The sequence below is a fragment of the Lissotriton vulgaris genome, chromosome 7 (genome assembly GCF_964263255.1).
Source record: "Lissotriton vulgaris chromosome 7, aLisVul1.2, whole genome shotgun sequence".
In the NCBI taxonomy this organism is placed as follows: domain Eukaryota; kingdom Metazoa; phylum Chordata; class Amphibia; order Caudata; family Salamandridae; genus Lissotriton; species Lissotriton vulgaris.
Window position 1 is genome coordinate 312399362 of NC_141695.1, and position 20146 is coordinate 312419507.

At 45.1% G+C, this 20146-nt stretch overlaps 1 protein-coding gene across 1 annotated transcript in view; it reads right to left on the minus strand.

The window, feature by feature from the left end:
* The window catches only part of RRAS (RAS related), a 114731-nt gene that overhangs the window by 46191 nt on the left and 48394 nt on the right, over positions 1-20146 (minus strand). The window contains exon 3 of the mRNA XM_086930127.1: positions 782-884. Coding sequence (XP_086786253.1) covers positions 782-884 — 103 coding nt within the window. The remainder of the gene's footprint in view (positions 1-781; positions 885-20146) is intronic.

The following is a 20146-nucleotide window of genomic DNA, read 5'->3' on the forward strand; positions in this document are numbered from 1 at the left end:
ATGTATTATGCGAGGTCATAAGCATTGCATGGTGGGGGCACCAGTTATAGTTAGCTCTGGTAACTGTAACTGCTGATTTTTATGTTTTTTTTTGTTCAAAACGTTAATTGTCACTGACATATTCATCTACCTAGAAGGTTACATTAACCTTGTTTTTAGCCTATAAGAGTAGTAAAGTACAAGGAAAGGAATTATGGAGAATTCCTATCCTCCATGGTGTGGGGTTACCCACCATTTCTAAGAAGAACTTAACAGGGATGATAAAGAATCAAGTTATTTTGTAATTGATACTGTCCCCAGGAACAACAAAGTGGCTGACAGGGGGTAAAGACTTAGAAAATCTGCATTGTTGAAGTTCTGGGGCAAGCTGTCTTCCTTCACTATATTCAAGACAGGATAATTGGCCATGATTGTGACTTGAATAGGCAGTAGTTAACAAGGATACCTATGGATACAAAGACATACAGGAAATCTCCAAGCCATCTCATCTTTATAGACAACTGACACTGGCATAGAAAAGCAGCCAGTGAGCATTTTGAATCTCAAGGTCTTGTCCACTTCCCACTAGGTAGACCGGCAGACTAGATATGACAGATAGACTAGATAGGGCAGATAGGACAGATAGACTAGATGGGGCAGATAGGACAGCTAGACTAGATGGGACAGACAGAACAGATAGACTAGATACAACAGATAGACTAGATACAACATATGACAGATCGACTTTATATGATAGATAGACTAGACATGATAGACAAGACAAACAGAAAATGGATCCTACCTTGCCCGGTCATTGATGGCGTATATTAAAAGGAAGCCTTCTCCTGTTCTCATATACTGCTCCCGCATTGCACCAAACTCCTCCTGGCCGGCTGTGTCCAATACTGCAAAGGAGAGAAGTAATATAAAACTCAGAACTATTGCAGTCCCATATGCGCCTGACTGCATCACAGTAAGTCAAACTTCACACTGTGGAGGACCTAGTGTTTGTGGTCCACTGAGATGAGACCGGGAACAAAACGATTACCCTTCACTTGTCTGTCTAACTGGACCTCAGTGGAACTGCACTGCGCAGGAAGTATAACGGAGCAGACGGAGAGCTCACTGCGGTGCCCCAGGCTCAGCTTTTGAGATGCATATTTAAAGCGTATACACAACCTTGGGAGTCATACAGGCTCAGTATATGGAGAGGGGGACAGCTGGGATGAGGAGCATATAGGGAGTCACAAGGAAAGGAGGTGCCCCAAGCTTAGTTTTGGAGAGTACCAAGGGTATAGGAGAGAGGTTTACAAAAATGTTTAGGTGCTTCCAGTTAAGACTAGGCTTTAGGGGCACCGTTTTGCTAAATGGCCACTGGTTCACTGGCTTAGCGCGGGCAGTGTAAGCGGTCACTGGGACATTATCTGGGCTCAGTCTTGTAGGCACTTAGAGAGGTCACAGTGATGCGGTGTGGCGGTGCTATGTAGGAAGGTGGCTACCTGACTATGGTTACCACAGATTTTTAGGTCTCGCCTTTTCCATTCCTAAGGAATGGAAAATGGAGAGAATTCAAGTGCTCAAAATACTCGTCAAACCAAGGGTTTTTTGGTGCGGTTTTCTTCGAGTTCACGTGGCCACAGGCACGCGCTTTTGGGCCATAAACTTTCAGGGCCATCTGTTCCCCAGCTCCAGCACCTCCCCTCTCTCTCCCGGCACACAGCCTTACTTGGATTTCTCCTCCCCCTCCCCAGCCAGCTTCCCCCAGGCCATGTTCCCTCCCCTGCTACCCCATCCTCACTCATCCCTCGCACCCCCTCCTCGCTCATGAGGGAAATCACATAAAGCTGCTATTATTTCCTCTTGTCAGTACATAAGCAGTGAATCTAAGCAGATAACATTTTAAACGCTTTCACTTTTAACAATAGCGGCCGTCTCCATACCACCCAGTCCCGCCTTTCAAAGCTTCCATGTTGCTTCCGGACTATAGCGTTTTTTTTTTAGTTTCAGCGCATTACAGTGCGATTTTACTCTTAACAATCGTAGCATCTCCAGAGCTCAGTCTTATTACAAAACTCATTCATGGCTTCTGTCAGCCAGATGTTTCAGTGTGTGTATTTATCCACTCGACATCTGTCTAGATAGTTTCAAAGAACTTGAACATTCTAGCTCTCAGAATAGAATATGTTGTTGTGTGGAACCTACCCTAAACTTTGTATTTTTGTAACTTTCTGTTGGTAACATATATCTTAACAACTGTATAACTCCTAAATACTGTTATTGTGTCTGAAACGCCTATAATTCTCGTGATGCGCACTGGCACCTATTGAAGAACTTCTGAAATAAATGCCCCTATATAGAAAGCGCACAAAAGGAGTTAGGTCCTTAGCGGGGCTGAGGGAGGGCTGGACCGTTTTATAATAAACACACACAGAAATTGCCCCCTTCTCACACTACGTACAATATGATTTTGAACAACTACCAAATAAAAGAATTCATTAAATCTGGTTTGGTACATTTATTTATACCTCTTATTCATATGTTTTGATAGAAACTGATATACTCCTGGAATTTTTAAAGGCAAGAAAAAGGAGTACACATACCGAAAAAGGCACATACAATCTTATTCAATTAGTAAAATACATTTCAAATTCACATAAAACATCATGAAAACACCTAAAGAAGAAACATAAACAAGTCAATCAAAATACATCCAAACAAACATGTACAAAAATCTATTTAATGGATTCAAAACACACTAGGTTATTTCATTATTTACAATCCTATGAAGACAAAATTTATAACAAGAGCAACAACGCTTTTGTCCCTTAATCAAGGTCACTAGATGAAATAATTGGCTCTTGTTGAATTTGCTTCCACTGGTGACTTGATCAGCAATTCAGTCTCTGTGTGTTTGACGATAAGAGACGGTAGAAGAGTGAGAGATAAAAAATGTGTAAGTGTACACAGATACACACAAGTATCTGGCTGATGCAGTGTTGTGACCATCAGTCTGGTTAGAGGACTTGTCTTTGTATTTTCTGCTCTCATGTTCTTCAAAGGTCTGTTTGATGAGCCCTATTTGTACCTCTGTAACATGACAATGGGCCACCATTAGGGCCATCTGATAACATGTCTGCATATCAATCCGGTTGATGAGGTGTCTTTGCATGTATTTGGGCACGTCTGATCTGACAATTTTTCATGTTATGTGTACTGTCATTCAGCACCACAGGGCATGCGCGGTATACGTAGTGGATACAGTCATTTATCACTGGTGCTCCATGGCCTGAAGTACTTTTGCATTCCAAACACGTTAGTCTTTTTATGCACAAGATTCTCCAGACGTAACTAAGACTAGCAATTAAGGCATATAGTGCGAGGTAGTAGCAAGTTACACACCCAGAAACAGCAGTACAAATAGGACAGAAGTACATATAAGACTTCGGGCCTGATTCACAGAAACCTACACATTAGTATACATTTAATAATATTTTAGTACTCACAAACCAAAAGTTTAATTTCACTAATAGTAATTATGCGACTGCAAAGACTCTACATTCATGGCAAGGACTCAGCACATAAAAAGATAAGCCTGTCCTATCACCCTTTCGGGTGACAATATGTATTTAGCCTGATACATATTTGCCCTCTGCCCTAGTTTGTCTGTATCACTTGATGCAAAGCTGGACAGCTCACTGTGCGAAGAACCTGTTGCAGAGTTTTCTGTCCAAACCATTCCAAAGATACCTCAAAGCAAGAAATCACCACAACATACGGGGATAGGGTTCTTCTTCAAGTCCCAAGATGAAGTCTTTAGGTTATCATACCCAGTTCTTCATGGCGTCAAGCCAGTTGGTCTGTAACATGTCCTAAAACATAGCAACCACTCAAAGCTTATTAACTATACTTTGACACAAACATCCATGTGCATAAGGATCTACACAAAACCATAACACAATCTAGTTGGACTCCTTTCAGTACAATCAATTGCTAAATTAAATGAAATGCAACCAAATAAAATGCCAACTGGTCACTTTGACTCTGGTTACCAAGTACCCCAGAACCACAAAGGGTACCAAGATTCCAAAGGAAATGCAGTACCATGTAAATGGTAGGCAGGAGCTATAAAAACACGCCTAAGAAAATTGAAGCGATGGAAACAACTCTTGTGGAATTCTGGACAGAAGCACTAGGGAGCACTCCTCATTACAACATCCAGACCTAGGGCTGGCCTTACTCTTAGTCAGAGGGCTACTCCTCTACTCACTGGTGGTATAGCCTCCCCTTCCAAGCATGCCACAGTGTACGTGTTCTTTCAAGGTGCTAGAGCAGTGGATCTTAAGTTTTTGACTTCTGAGGACCTCCCCACTGAATCATTACTAGAATCCGGGAACCCCCACAGAGTCATTATTGGAAGCCGGGGACCCCACGACCTAAGAAAGTTCTATTATTTGAACCTCAAAACAATACACCAAAATATAGAAACAAGTATATCACAAACAAATTTGCTAATATTTAAATGTTGTTTAATTCGCAATGAAATATAGAAAACATTTCAATTTTGTTTCTTTATTTATATATTCATTATGGATTGTATTCAGTAAATGTAATAATATTTAATTTTGTGAAACAGTTGCGGACCCCTGAGTAGGCCTTGCGGATCCCCAGGGGTCCTCTGACTACAGGTTAAGAACAACTGATCTCGATACATTGCCTTGAATGGATACCAGTCATCCTGCAAAATGAACTTACAAGCATTTGCCATCAACAGCCAGTCACCACATAACCAGGCATGGGGGCAGTAGCCAAGCCCAACTATGGATGGGTGCAAATCTTGTTTGCTACTCTTAGCTCAGTTTGCCATTTCCTATACGCGCACACAGTAATTGCTGCATTTTCTGGTTTCTCACCAGAATTCAATAAAATAGTGTCATGTAGGAATTAAAATCATAAATAGATTTTCTTCCTAAAGGTTCTGTTCAATGACAATATAGTTTACTTCTAAGAACACTGCTGTGCATTTCTTGTCTTTATTTTTTGCCTTTTGTTACTGATGCTTGTAAAATACCCTCTGAACCTCACTCTTCCCACATCTCTCCATTTCCCAGGAGGCATGTGTGGGACTGTAGCCCCTCCTTAACCTCTCCTTAACACCTTGGCTGCTAGGGGTTTTCCCGCTGGGTGCTGGATCCTTTGTAATCCCATTGTTTGTGACAAAGCCAGCTCGTCATAAGCACAGGGCAGGTAAAGCCCATGACGAGCTGGCTTTGTCATCAGCACTGAAGGGGTTAAGGCTGCCAGGTTGAGGTGTCTGGGTAAAGTTTGTAGAGGTAAAGGGATTCCTCCTCTGGTGTCTTAAATATTCGGGCCTGGTAGGACCTAAGGCATGGGTACTCACTCACAAACATTTACCATGGGGCCACAAGGTACGGTCTGTGGTGTGACAGAGGGCTGCACTGATGCCAGCAGTGTGGCGGTAGGGGTCTGGGTTTGTCAGGCAGTGTGTGAGGAGATCTAAATAAATGTTAAATAAACGGGCAAGCATTTATTTGCAAGTCAATATTAAATGCTTGCCCGTTTATTTAACATTTTTTTCTAAAGGTTAGTGCTCAGCAACTAAACTGCAAGTTATGCAGCTGTTCACCAGAAGGGCCGCATGGAAAGGTCAAGAGGGTGTCAAGCGGCCCCAGGCCATACTTTGAGTATTACTGGCCTAAGGGATGAGACCCCTTCTCTTTTCTCTTGTTTTTTCCTCCTAGCCTGCCTCCCTGCTAATGTAATTACTGCCTTCCCATAGGAGTATTGATCCATGGCTTCTTACGTCACTTGCCTATGAGTACAAACTCCACAGGCTGTGCCTCATAGACCACTACTATTGTATCTGCTCAATCCAAGAAAGTCAACAATCACTGCATCTTCACTTCTGGGCGGCCCCATGGACCCACGACTGTGGTTTGATCGGTCTTTCTCTGGTTACGCCTTTCACAGACTCTGGATTTATCATTTCCATTTTGGGGTAGAGCCATGGAACCTTTACTAGTGTGTTTGTAGTCTTCCTTGGGTTGTGCTGCCTGTGGACTTCCCTTGCCTGTCGAATGTCTTTTGTTTAAGACCTAGACATTTCAGGCCTTCACCTTACTCCACCTAACCACATTCTTTCCCAATGTTTACTGAAGGATGCACACCAATGTAGTTCTTTACTAGACCTAATTCCTGTGGGCCATTTCTCCAACCTTCTTGGTGGACAGAGATCTATAGGATGCACAAATGTATCCAGGCTGCCAAATATTGCCTCCAGCGTTTGGGTTGTCTCACACATAGTATGTAGTCTGGCTGTTTAACAGTGCTTCCAGGAGGTTGTCCCCTTCCTTCTCTGCACCTTGGTTTTCCTGGTGATATATTCTCTGGTCCCTCACAGAGATTCCAGGGTTCAGGTTTTTTCGCTCTTGGGTGGACTTTAAATAGTATTCTATGACCAGTTCCCCAATGGTTAGGTCTCTGTTACTCCTAGGTAACTCCTTATAGTTTCTCACTTAACACTAATTCAAGGGGTTGGGCTTCTGTGCCTCTTGGGTAATGCCTGATAATAACAAAGGGGCATATTACCAACAACTAGCGATAATTATCGCTATGTTGGTTTAGCGGCGATATTTTTATCGCCGAGCTGCGGCGATTTTTATCGCTTAGGAACCTTGCTATTATCAAGGTTTATCTCCTAAGCGATAAAAATCGGCCGAAATGCATGAATATCGCTGAAAAGTCCGCGATATTCAGGCATTACCGAGCTAATGTTCTTAGCCATGTTATCCACCTACCATTGGATAACATGGCTAAGAACTGCTCAGGGGCAGGTGTTAGCTTTTGGAAATATTCGTGCTTAGCGCGAATATCTCCAAAAGTTGGTATTAGGAGATAGCGATGTTAGCGACTGTTTCCAGTCGCTAACATCTTGGCACGCCCACTTTGCATGTCATTAGTGATAAATATCACTGACATGCAAAGCGGGGCCCAAGATGGTCGCTATCTCCTACTAGCTGTCGCTAACTGGTGTTAGCGACACCTAGGTAATCAGGAGATATTTTATCTCCGCTTTCTTGGCTTTTAAAACTAAAAAAGCGGAGATAAACCCCTTTGATAATATGCCCCATAGTCCCTCCATGGGTTGGGCTCCTGCCCCTCACCATGTGCAAAATGCATAATGTATATTCACTGGTGGACCCTCTGATATACATCAGTGGCACTTTCTACTTTGAGAAACAGTCCACACCTAAAAATGGTATGTATCCACTTCAGTGAGTGTGTCTGTTCTCACGCTCTCTTCTACACTTCACGATTATACCTTGCAGGGCCAGTGCATCACATTTAGAGTAGGTCTGAAAACCCCATCAAACAACTCCCATTAAGGTTAAACTACAACCCATTTCAGCCATGTATTCTGAAACAGGGCCCGGGCCTGATGAAAATCAGAGTGCTTTCTGAGCTATGGGGAATGAAGCGCTATATAAATTCAACAATACCACACAGCCCCTAATCGATAGAGACTACACTGCTTCGTGAAACCAAATTATGGAGCAACTGCTGTAGCTTTGCAGATTGTCAGGGACAAAGGTGGAAAACATATAAGGCTGACCAGTAAAAATGACAAGGCAAGCCAGTAGAGCTTTTTCCAAGCCATACCTTTAGATTGTAAAGACAACCCAAGTACACTGTTCGGAATAGCAAAACAGAATTGATGAGAGAGAGAAGAGATTAAGGTACTAAAGGAGTAGTAGAGGAGAGAGGGAGTGGAAAGTGGGAGAAGAGAGAAAATCGGAAAAAGAATATAAAGCAGTGCTTCCCAAACTTTTTAGAACCACAAACCAATATTTAGAACAAAAACGTTTACCACCCACTTAGCTAGCTTTAATGAGCACGTGGTGGGTGATTTATTTAATGTAACTGAAGTACTGTGTGGTGGTGCGTTGTCAGCACAACAGCACAGTTTTCCATTTAAATAGCCACTAAACTGGAACAGAAATACGATTTTACTGATAAAACGATATTGCACATAAATAATAATGTGTGGAAATCGGGTTTTAGCAAATATTTATCATTTGTGCATCACCATTAAAGGGTCTTGAATTGTTTTGGGTAAATCTAAATCTTTGTTTCCATCAAATTTCAGAATTACAAAAACGTCCTTCATTTTGCTTTCCTAATTCCTGAATCTGCACAGCTCATTCACATGTATTTACATTTTGTTGTGTGCGACAATAAAACTGGCATTCTACAGCCTTTCCCTTGATACACCCTGTACCCCAGCAGGATTGTCACAAAGTTGACTTTACTTTTCTTTCTCTAACTGTAAAGTGAGAGGAGTTTGTAAACACCAATTCGCGTGTTGGAAATAAAAGCAGCAATTTATCAGAAGACATAACCAGAAATTTGACTTCTGTCTTTGAAGCGCAGTAAATGTGACATGATGAATACAGAATTTAAAGGCATCTTTATTTATTACTTGGTCTTTCGAGACCCACCAAAAATAGGCTCGCGACTCACCAATCTACAGTTTGGGAAGCCCTGCTGTAAGGGGAAAAACAAGGAAACTGGAGGAGTGTGTGCATGGAGTCTGACCGTTAACAAACTAAGTACCAGTCGGATGTGCTGCATAGATGAAACTAATGGAAATAATTAAAGTGAAGCCCGAATACTAAAAATCCATGGTAAAATGTACAGCAGAGACTGGGCACAGTGGACATTAAAGACATGATGAAGGCTTCAAGTGACTGGGTCCAAGCTGATAGCTAACAATTATGAGCATCCATCTGTTGCTTTTTGGTATGTTGAATCAGAGACAATAGGAAGAGTGTAACTTGAGACATTGCACTAATGTTTTAGGGCTGATTTTGAAAGTTCTACATCACTGGGGAATAGCTCATCATTGAAGGTATGATTTTATTTTAGATCTATATAAACTGGGGATAGCCTTGCTGTCTGAATCTAAAACCTCAATGGTGATATTTGAAGGATAGCTTTCCCATAGAGTAAGTAGAACCTCAAATAAGGCTACTGTTTGAAAACCAGGTCTCCGTAGCTAGAAGGGCAGCACTTCTCTTTAAAGTTAACACTTGTACAATCTGAATAACTTGAAGGGGGTGCTCTTTTGTGTGAATTTCAGGATAGAGAACCACACTCAGAGTTTGGCAGACAGGTGTAGTAAATGTCCTCTCCACTGTTCTTCTCTGGATAGACTGTACTATGATATCTGTGACATCATAGAATGCCTGGGTGTCCCTCTGGCTCACAGTGCCTCTCTCTAACTTACTGTGGCAGTTGCTCATCTCAGGCTGGGCTGCTAACAGCTGGCTCCTGGTGGGGTTTTACTTCTGAACTTAATAACTTGGAAAGAACTTACAATAAAGAATCTTACCTACACAGAGGACTGTGCATCTTTCATTTACCACAACAGGCTTCTCCACCACAAACATGGTGGAGTACCATGTCTTCCAAACCTGTGCTTCCTCCGCTGTTTAACAGCAGGAGAGCAGCCATGTTTCTGCCAGTGGAGCATGGGTAGGCGACCTTTGACTGCCAGCCTGGGCTTACTAAGAACATCCAGGACCTTGAAGCGTGCCCATTTTCACCACTGGTTGGCTTTCCTGTCACTAACGTTTGTCTGCTTCTTATTTGTGTTCCACCTTGATGATCGTGTGTGTGTCTATCCGACAGAACCTAGCGTCTTTACCATCTCTTTTGATTGGGTGGCATCTGTGCTTCCACTGCGAGCTTTTGAAGCACTAATGTTTTCTTTTTGGTTCAGCACACCAGGAGGGTGTTAACCCGTTTCCCTTGTATACTTCTCACCCACTGCACTCTGTCTTACTGTATGTTGCTTGTGTGCTTCTCCCCGCCCCCTCCATGTTGCGCTAACCTTTGTGTACTTCACCCCGTACTTTTTCACCCATGTGCCTTTCCCCCACCTGCTCCATGATGCTCGACCATGAGTAGTGCACACATCAACACAATGATGCAACTGCTGCGTCATAAGCGCCTTTTCTCTTTTTTAGGGAGGTTGTTTTTTTTTTTTTAGACATGCATCATCGGAATACTATACAGCACAGCTTTCCAAACTTTTCATGTTGGTGACACACCTTTTTGCGAAAAAAATTTCAGGGACACGGTAACGCGAGAGAGCACAGCGAGCGAGCCCAAACCATCTAAGGGGGTTGGTTTGCATGGTTAAATTGATGCACCGGCGGCACAAGGGACATGACCGCGCCAAGGTTTTATGCACAAAATCTGCATGCATTTTATCACCAGCCTAAGGATTACATTGCTGCTTCAGCCTGCCTTAAATCGAACCGGTGGCCTATAGCCCACTGACCCATCTGTCCAGTACTGGTACTCTTTTGTAACATGCTCACGTCACTTTTCTCTTGTACCATACTGTTTGCTACCTCTTACATTTTGTTTGCTCTCGATACTTGCGCAAGTGCCACCATTGCCACATGTAACGTTTGTTCTTGTGCTGGAGTGTCTGCCATTTATTGCAGTATTATACCTCTACTTGTAATTTGTATGCTTTTGTAACCTACACAGATGTCACTTTTTCCTCCTGTAATGTATCGTTTGCTACCTCTTGTATTTTGTTTGCTCACAATTGTCACTATTGCCTCATGTAACTTAACGTTTGCTTTTGTAATTTGTTCACTTGTTATTTTCTCCTCATGTATCATTACTGTTCCTATTGTGAAGCGCTCTGACGCCTTCGGGTAAAGTCCGCGCTATATAAAAACGCATAAAATAAATAAACAAGTCTCTCCTGGAACATTTGTAAACCGGAGTTAGGGCCAGAGCTGACAACGTCTGCACTGATGAACCAGGTGTCATACTCCACATTTTTGATTGGTCTTAAGGTCTGTCCAAGGTCAATGAAATAGGAATCAGTGAGTGTGGAAGTGGAAGTGTGCAAGAAAGCAATTCAGATGCGTGGTGACTGTAAAAGCCTTCCCATACGTTCTTTTGTTATGTCCTGAATAGTGCCTCCTACCGCACCCATTAGATTTTACAGTCCCCTCTTAGCCCCACTGTGAAAGATCTTTGGCTAAGCAAATGACTCAGCAGACACACCCCTGCTCTGATTTACAAAGAAGCTCATGCTGGGTCCTGGTGACGAGCTCCATTGCCTCTCCTTTGGAAGTCGCCGCAAGTGGCCTGCAGCACCAGAGATTAGTCACGGATCCGCAAGACGTGCCCCAACGCACGCCTCGAGGGGGCCTGACTGGGGGGCCTGACTGGCGCGACACACCTATGTACGGGGCGCGACACAGTTTGGAAGGCTGTGCTGTACAGCAAAGCTAAAACAATTGGCAAAGCCAATATGTCTCAAAAGAGAGACATATTAGCTTTGCAAATGCTTGTTTCCTTCTTGAGACAGCTGGGAAAAGCCAGGAGGACTCAAACAGAAAAGAGGATTATGACACCCACAAACTGCAAAAGAACTCCTAGATGATCAGGACTATCAGGCTTTGATTCTCATCAAACAACAAAAATGTTGTTGTGCAAATGCATTGAACATGGTGCCAGTAAGCAAAGAATCTGTGCCTTCAGAGGAGCCACAGTGGCAGCGCCTCCTATGAGGGCACAGAGATATCCGTCTCAAAGGGAGAAATATCTAAATATGGCAGACTGGAGTCCACCAGGTCAGCTGAGTACTTACCTTTGCTTTCCTGGCGTAATGGATTGCAGCCTGCCAATCTTTAAATGAGGCCCCCAAGTTTTTTGGTACTCGAGAGATCTCGTTGAAAATCGCCTTTGTCTCCTAAAGGATTGGTCAGTTGGTTGAAAAGATAGGATAGATTGGAGATTTCCTGCATTTCTTTGTATCCCTAGGTAGCTTTGTTATCTACTGCCAAACCTTTAAAATTTTAGCGCCCGAAAGATTGCTTTACAGTCAAAAGCTAACAATTGTAATATATCCGTAAGCAGGCTGCGCTTTCTGAAGCCAAAAGTTATACATTTCAAGGTTACTGGAAGGATAGGTAGGTGGAACTGGTAAAGTATATGATCTGTGATGCCTTAAGGCTTACCCCCGTAAAGAGGGCAAACTCTGCCATCTAGAGCTGGAGTCTGTGGAAACGTATAGCTTGTAGGATAGTTTGGCTCTGTAAGGCCCTCACCTGAGTGTTCTGTGTTGTCATGTTCCATTGATACTTTGATTTTTTGGAGGGCGGGCTGAAGGAAATGAAGATGGTAAAAACCCAATGAACGTTTGGACACTCAACGGTGCAATTTTTAAAATGTTATTATGATATTTAAAATAATGAGTTTGCCCCAGGAAAAAAGCCCCATAAGCAGCAGCACACCGGGTCCAGGGAGGATCATGCCTGCCCCTAAAATGGAAGCCTACCCCCGCCGAATGCATAACCGAATATGGGGATCAGCTAAGTGCCCTGGCGAACTTTGAATAATCAACTCACTACCCAATCACACAGCAGAGAATGCAAGAAATAAGTGAGCCTGAGCCTCCCCCACAAACTACATTTTACACGAACTCCTAAGTGCAAATAGACTAATCAACAAGGCTGATATCCGGTGGAGCTGCCCAAACAGCTATAGAGGAGATCGACTCTGGGTCACCCCCTTGGCCGTCACCTACCCAGCCGTACCGTGGACATAGTTCTCCTCGTCTCTACCCCTACCTCTGATCACTTACCTCACCCCTCTTCCTCCCATGCCACATTCGTCTTGTATCATGTACCTTTGTAACATTGCTATTTGTTTGTCTTTTTTGAGTATGCATCATCATGCTCCAGTAACTGTTTGTAACCATGTAACTTTTACCGAACTACCTAGCCCCTACCCCTCCCCACTCTACTCCTCTCCACTTTCCTGCTACTGACCTCTGCCCTCACCTGTCCTGGCCCTAGTCCCCACCCTGTTTACCTGTGAATTTTCCCTTGTCATTTGAGATCTAGCTATTTTGTCTGATGTCCGATGGAGCTACCTGGTTTAGCTATAGGAGAGACAGGTCGGGGATTCCCTCCTTGGACGTCACTTACCCAGTCGGTCTTTAGCCAGACTTCCTTTCATCTCTCCTGTCGTCTCTTCCTGCATCCTCCCTCTATTTATGTCTCTCCTTCTCTCCTCTCTCAATGTATTGAGACTGAATTATTTTGTCTGATGCCCGATGGAGCTACCTGGTTTAGTTATAGGGGAGATGGGCCGTGGACTCACTCCTTGGTCGTCACCTACCCAGTCGACCTTTAGACATGTTAAAATCTAGTTTGTAGCGTCAACATTATCGGCGCCATCTTGTCCCTTTTTAGGCCCGTTCGTGCGCGTAAGCGGCAGCCATTTTGAATGCCATGGCCTCTCTGCCCACCGCCGATAGCCAGCGCGACTCTCTCTCTCTCTCGCTCTCCTAACCTCGCAGGCATCCCCCGCACGCTGACAGCCCCCGCTATCACATGCTTGAGCCATAAAACCCCCTTTCCTCTGTGCCCGATTGTTCTGCTTGTTCCCAGGCCGCCACCTGGCCCTGCAGATACTGTTTATTGCCCCCCCATACAGTAGGAAGCTCCCCCATCAAAGGATCCACAACTGATCAAAGCCCCCACCCCATGAGATCCGATCAACCACATGCATTCCGGGAATCGGCGGAATACCCAGCTGCGTGACAATCATCACCTGTTGTGACCGGGGTGGGGACTTCAACTGTAAATGTGTGTGGGAACGGGTTTGAAGCGGGGATTCCGAGGATGTCCTTCCGTACTTCAAAGTATTTGCAAGAATGTGCCACATGTAATAAACTGTAATAAAGACCATAAACCTGTGTATAAGAGGCCAGGCCTCAGAGATGCGAAGAGAGCACCTCGAGAAGATACCCTATTGTCTGAGTTGACGTGTTCTGCTCCGTCGGAATAAACCTCTGTTTCCTGCCTTCCGGTCTCCAGCGCCTGCCTCTTTGTTTGGTAATATTGAATGGTATGAGAGGCGGCTAACGCCGGGCAAATACTGAAGGGTTCTTGGTCGAAATCGGCCCTACCTTTCCACAGACAGACTTCATTTCGTCTCTCCTTGTTGTCTCTTCCCCTATCCTCCCTTTCTCACCTTCCCTGTCCTCTCCCCTCTACGCTCTATTTATTTTGCCCTCCATGTTCTTTAAATGTTTCCCATTGAGACCTATTTGGCCAAAGCCTGATGTAGTTACCTGATAGCTATAGAGGAGATAGGTTTTGGGATTTCCCCCTAGACCGTCACCTACCCTGCCGGACTTTGGGCAGACTTTCCTTCGTCTTTCTGCCGTATCTCCTGGACGCTCGCCTGTGACCGATTGGCAGCTATGCTGAGCCTGCCTGGCTGGCTATGCTGACTTTCATCACTATCCTGAAAGGGACGGTGGCCTGTTCTACACCGGACTGGCGTCCAGATAAATCCCACGTACAGGTAAATGGCAAGTTAAGTGGCTCCAAGAGATCTGGCCGAATGCACTCCTCGTTACTCTCTAGAGTAGAGTCTGTGTTTTTGGTAGGGTTATCATTATGACATATATTTATATATTTATATAATCACTGCAACGTTATATTAGTTGAATTATTCATTTTCACTGTTCTTGTAATGCTTGTAACAATGCTTTGTTTCTTCTTCTGTTAATTGCAGCTCAGGTATTTTACAGAAGAATCCAATTGCTTCAATAAATGTTTGAAATGTCAATTTGCGTACTGCGTATTTCTTGTGTCTCCTTTTGGACATGCATATGGTAAACACTTGAGGGTAGATCTGTTTCAACGATTTCCTTGGGGAAGTCAGAGTGGTCATGTTCTATGGTTGTAGACATCATCTAGTACCCTGTCAGGTTTAGGAGCCCATATGGGCACTGCGAGCCAGCCAGGAATTGGGCCAACATATTCTGATGATATGCGTGGACTCACCCAGCATATTTTGACACATATGTTTTCCAACCTCACAGTCTTACTTGATTAGTAGGAACCGTACAACAGACTATCATTGAATGTTTGTGCTTCCTAGCGCTATTTGTACTTAAACCATTAGAAATTATATCTCCAGTACTCCTTATTACATTTTTGTCATTTTGGTGTCATTGTGTTTATTAAATTTTACATACTTCATTTTTAATTCGTTTTGGGATGTTTATTGTTTTGCATTTCAACTATTACTGTTTTAGTACTGCATAACTACTTACACATTGCTTCCAAGTTGAGTCTGTCTGGTCTGGTCTGTCTGGTCTGTTCCATAGCTACCGGGGGGGATGAGCGTAGGCTAATTTAGTGATATAGGGTTCACTCTGACAAGGACTGCGGTCATTTTTTCTAAGGTTGGTACCTACCCCCTGAAACGAATACCTGAATTTATTACAGACGTGACTTACAGAAATGTTCTGCAATTTTGAGTCACAAAAGATAAACCAGATGATGGTGGTTATTCCAACATTATCTTGGTCTGTGTTTCACTAGTACAGCATTAATGATTGCATGTTTTAACTTCTGTGAGACATTGCATTTATATGCTTTGTGATCAGAAAAGCGGAAAAACAGCAGTGGCACTCTGAAGTCTGGAATTGCTAATGGATATCCTAAAGGTTTATTGAACTATAATTACCTAGGCTTCTACGATCTCCTTTTTAGGTCTCGGAACTGCGAACAGATTGCGAAGCAATCTGTCGTTCCGAGACTCTATTGTAATCATTCTGGCTTTCGAGGAGTCAAGGGAGACAGACAAGCGAGGTGCACGCGCAACCTTGGAACTGGGATCAGGTCGCGCGCGCTTCCTGTCTCCCATGGCTCCTTGGAAGCAGACTCACACGCACGCACACACATACAGACCCCCCCCCCCCTCGCCGCACATACACACACTCACCCACACACACTCACACACACACATACAGAACATCCCCCCCTCGCCGCAGCGCATGCGCAAGCACACACAGAGACACACACCCCCCCCTTCCTACCTCGTCTCGGCGTGTCTTTGCGCTCCATGGTGACGTTCGCCAAATGAGGGTGAGCACTGGACAGACTGTCTTGCACAAGGACGGGCAGGTGCACAGTCGTCAACAGGCCCCCAACAAGTCACCGAGCACCTAAGGAGGGGTACCCTCTCTCAACAGGACACACCGGCTTGCCCCAGTCGCGTGCCGTCCCTGCCTCTCAGATTGCGTGCTAGTGCTCGCGCGCAGCCGCCGTTCACGGCTGCGCGCGCCCCCCGCAGCTGAAGCAGCAGGCCTAAGGTCGCCAGTACATAGGGAGAAGCGGGTTGCTTTGCTAATTGTGCCGGTGTTTTCTGGTGCTTAGCACCGGCACTTACCTATCAGGGCCGTGTCTACTGCATGTCACATTTATTCACATGCTATTTATTACCTCACTGACTGTTGCTGTTAGTGCGCCCTCTGTCGGCTCCCAGCCGCTACAGCATTGATGCCGCCCGAGACGATTACTAAGTACCGCTGGTGCGATGAAGAAATGCTCCCGCGGTGTCACTTAACCACCAGAATCAAACTGAGCTGAAAGAATGGGTGACTTAACTGCTGGCGAGCGGGAAAAGAAAGATGAACACTGACTCACTGCCTAATAGTATGGAGACCCGGGCAGTGGTTATGTGTGTCGTGGCTGTGACCTCGCATCCTCCTCTGGAAGGAAGTGAGGTCGGATATTCAAAAAGTTGCTGGACCCGACTCAAGTGAGTGGTGTGCTCTTCACGTCCTAGCATCCAGCAGCATTACCGGCAGCAGTAACGAAGCATTCTGGTGACAACCAAAACGTCTGATTGCAAGTAGGTTCCATGCACACGTACACCACCACTGCCATGCACACACGCACACCACCACTGCCATGCACACACGCACACCACAACTGCCATGCACACATGGACACCACCACTGCCATGCACACACAGACACCACCACTGCCATGCACACACGCACACCACCACTGCCATGCACACACGCACACCACCACTGCCATGCACACACAGACACCACCAGCTGAGTGCAGAGTGCTGAGTAGTGAGTAGTGAGTTTCCAGAGTGCAGAGTAGTGAGTGCAGAGTAGTGAGTGCAGAGTAGTGAGTGCAGAGTAGTGAGTGCAGAGTAGTGAGTGCAGAGTAGTGAGTAGTGAGTGCAGAGTAGTGAGTGCAGAGTAGTGAATGCAGAGTAGTGAGTGCAGAGTAGTGAGTAGTGAGTAGTGAGTGCAGAGTAGTGAGTAGTGAGTGCAGAGTAGTGAGTAGTGAGTGCAGAGTAGTGAGTGCAGAGTAGTGAGTGCAGAGTAGTGAGTGCACAGTAGTGAGTAGTGAGTGCAGAGTAGTGAGTGCACAGTAGTGAGTAGTGAGTTTCCAGAGTGCAGAGTAGTGAGTGCAGAGTAGTGAGTGCAGAGTAGTAAGTGCAGAGTAGTTAGTGCAGAGTAGTGAGTGCACAGTAGTGAGTAGTGAGTAGTGAGTGCAGAGTAGTGAGTAGTGAGTGCAGAGTAGTGAGTGCAGAGTAGTGAGTGCAGAGTAGTGAGTAGTGAGTGCAGAGTAGTGAGTAGTGAGCGCACAGTAGTGAGTGCAGAGTAGTGAGTAGTGAGTGCAGAGTAGTGAGTAGTGAGTGCAGAGTAGTGAGTAGTGAGTGCAGAGTAGTGAGTGCAGAGTAGTGAGTGCAGAGTAGTGAGTAGTGAGTGCACAGTAGTGAGTAGTGAGTGCACAGTAGTGAGTGCAGAGTAGTGAGTAGTGAGTGCAGAGTAGTGAGTGCAGAGTAGTGAGTGCATAGTAGTGAGTAGTGAGTGCAGAGTAGTGAGTGCATAGTAGTGAGTAGTGAGTGCAGAGTAGTGAGTGCAGAGTAGTGAGTAGTGAGTGCAGAGTAGTGAGTAGTGAGTGCACAGTAGTGAGTGCAAAGTAGTGAGTGCACAGTAGTGAGTGCAGAGTAGTGAGTAATGAGTGCACAGTAGTGAGTGCAGAGTAGTGAGTGCACAGTAGTGAGTAGTGAGTGCAGAGTAGTGAGTGCAGAGTAGTGAGTAGTGAGTGCACAGTAGTGAGTAGTGAGTGCACAGTAGTGAGTGCAGAGTAGTGAGTAGTGAGTGCACAGTAGTGAGTAGTGAGTGCACAGTAGTGAGTGCAGAGTAGTGAGTAGTGAGTGCAGAGTAGTGAGTGCAGAGTAGTGAGTGCAGAGTAGTGAGTGCAGAGTAGTGAGTGCAGAGTAGTGAGTGCAGAGTAGTGCATAGTGAGTGCAGAGTAGTGAGTAGTGAGTGCAGAGTAGTGAGTACAGAGTAGTGAGTACAGAGTAGTGAGTACAGAGTAGTGAGTACAGAGTAGTGAGTAGTGAGTGCAGAGTAGTGAGTGCAGAGTAGTGAGTGCAGAGTAGTGCGTAGTGAGTGCAGAGTAGTGAGTAGTGAGTGCAGAGTAGTGAGTACAGAGTAGTGAGTACAGAGTAGTGAGTGCAGAGTAGTGAGTGCAGAGTAGTGAGTACAGAGTAGTGAGTACAGAGTAGTGAGTACAAAGTAGTGAGTGGTGAGTAGTGAGTGCAGAGTAGTGAGTAGTGAGTGCACAGTAGTGAGTGCAGAGTAGTGAGTGCACAGTAGTGAGTGCAGAGTAGTGAGTAATGAGTGCACAGTAGTGAGTGCAGAGTAGTGAGTGCACAGTAGTGAGTGCAGAGTAGTGAGTAGTGAGTGCAGAGTAGTGAGTGCAGAGTAGTGAGTGCAGAGTAGTGAGTGCAGAGTAGTGAGTAGTGAGTGCACAGTAGTGAGTAGTGAGTGCACAGTAGTGAGTGCAGAGTAGTGAGTAGTGAGTGCACAGTAGTGAGTAGTGAGTGCACAGTAGTGAGTGCAGAGTAGTGAGTAGTGAGTGCAGAGTAGTGAGTAGTGAGTGCAGAGTAGTGAGTGCAGAGTAGTGAGTGCAGAGTAGTGAGTGCAGAGTAGTGAGTGCAGAGTAGTGCGTAGTGAGTGCAGAGTAGTGAGTGCAGAGTAGTGCGTAGTGAGTGCAGAGTAGTGAGTAGTGAGTGCAGAGTAGTGAGTGCAGAGTAGTGAGTGCAGAGTAGTGAGTACAGAGTAGTGAGTACAGAGTAGTGAGTAGTGAGTGCACAGTAGTGAGTGCAGAGTAGTGAGTAGTGAGTGCAGAGTAGTGAGTAGTGAGTGCAGAGTAGTGAGTGCAGAGTAGTGAGTGCAGAGTAGTGCATAGTGAGTGCAGAGTAGTGAGTGCAGAGTAGTGCGTAGTGAGTGCAGAGTAGTGAGTAGTGAGTGCAGAGTAGTGAGTGCAGAGTAGTGAGTGCAGAGTAGTGAGTGCAGAGTAGTGAGTACAGAGTAGTGAGTACAGAGTAGTGAGTAGAGAGTGCAGAGTAGTGAGTACAGAGTAGTGAGTAGTGAGTGCAGAGTAGTGAGTGCAGAGTAGTGAGTAGTGAGTGCAGAGTAGTGAGTGCAGAGTAGTGAGTGCATAGTAGTGAGTGCAGAGTAGTGAGTAGTGAGTGGTGAGTGCAGAGTGCTGAGTAGTGAGTGCAGAGTAGTGAGTGCAGAGTAGTGAGTGCAGAGTAGTGAGTGCAGAGTAGTGAGTAGTGAGTGCAGAGTAGTGAGTAGTGAGTCCAGAGTAGTAAGTCCAGAGTAGTGAGTCCAGAGTAGTGAGTGCACAGTAGTGAGTGCACAGTAGTGAGTAGTGAGTGCAGACTAGTGAGTAGTGAGTGCAGACTAGTGAGTAGTGAGTGCAGAGTAGTGAGTAGTGAGTGCAGAGTAGTGAGTGCAGAGTAGTGAGTGCAGAGTAGTGAGTGCAGAGTAGTGAGTAGTGAGTCCAGAGTAGTGAGTAGTGAGTCCAGGGTAGTGAGTGCAGAGTAGTAAGTAGTGAGTGCAAAGTAGTGAGTGCAGAGTAGTGAGTGCAGAGTAGTGAGTGCAGAGTAGTGAGTGCAGAGTAGTGAGTAGTGAGTGCAGAGTAGTGAGTGCAGAGTAGTGAGTAGTGAGTCCAGAGTAGTGAGTCCAGAGTAGTGAGTGCAGAGTAGTGAGTGCAGAGTAGTGAGTAGTGAGTGCAGAGTAGTGAGTGCAGAGTAGTGAATGCAGAGTAGTGAGTGCAGAGTAGTGAGTGCAGAGTAGTGAGTAGTGAGTGCTGAGTAGTGAGTGCAGAGTAGTGAGTAGTGAGTGCAGAGTAGTGAGTAGTGAGTGCAGAGTAGTGAGTGCAGAGTAGTGAGTGCAGAGTAGTGAGTAGTGAGTCCAGAGTAGTGA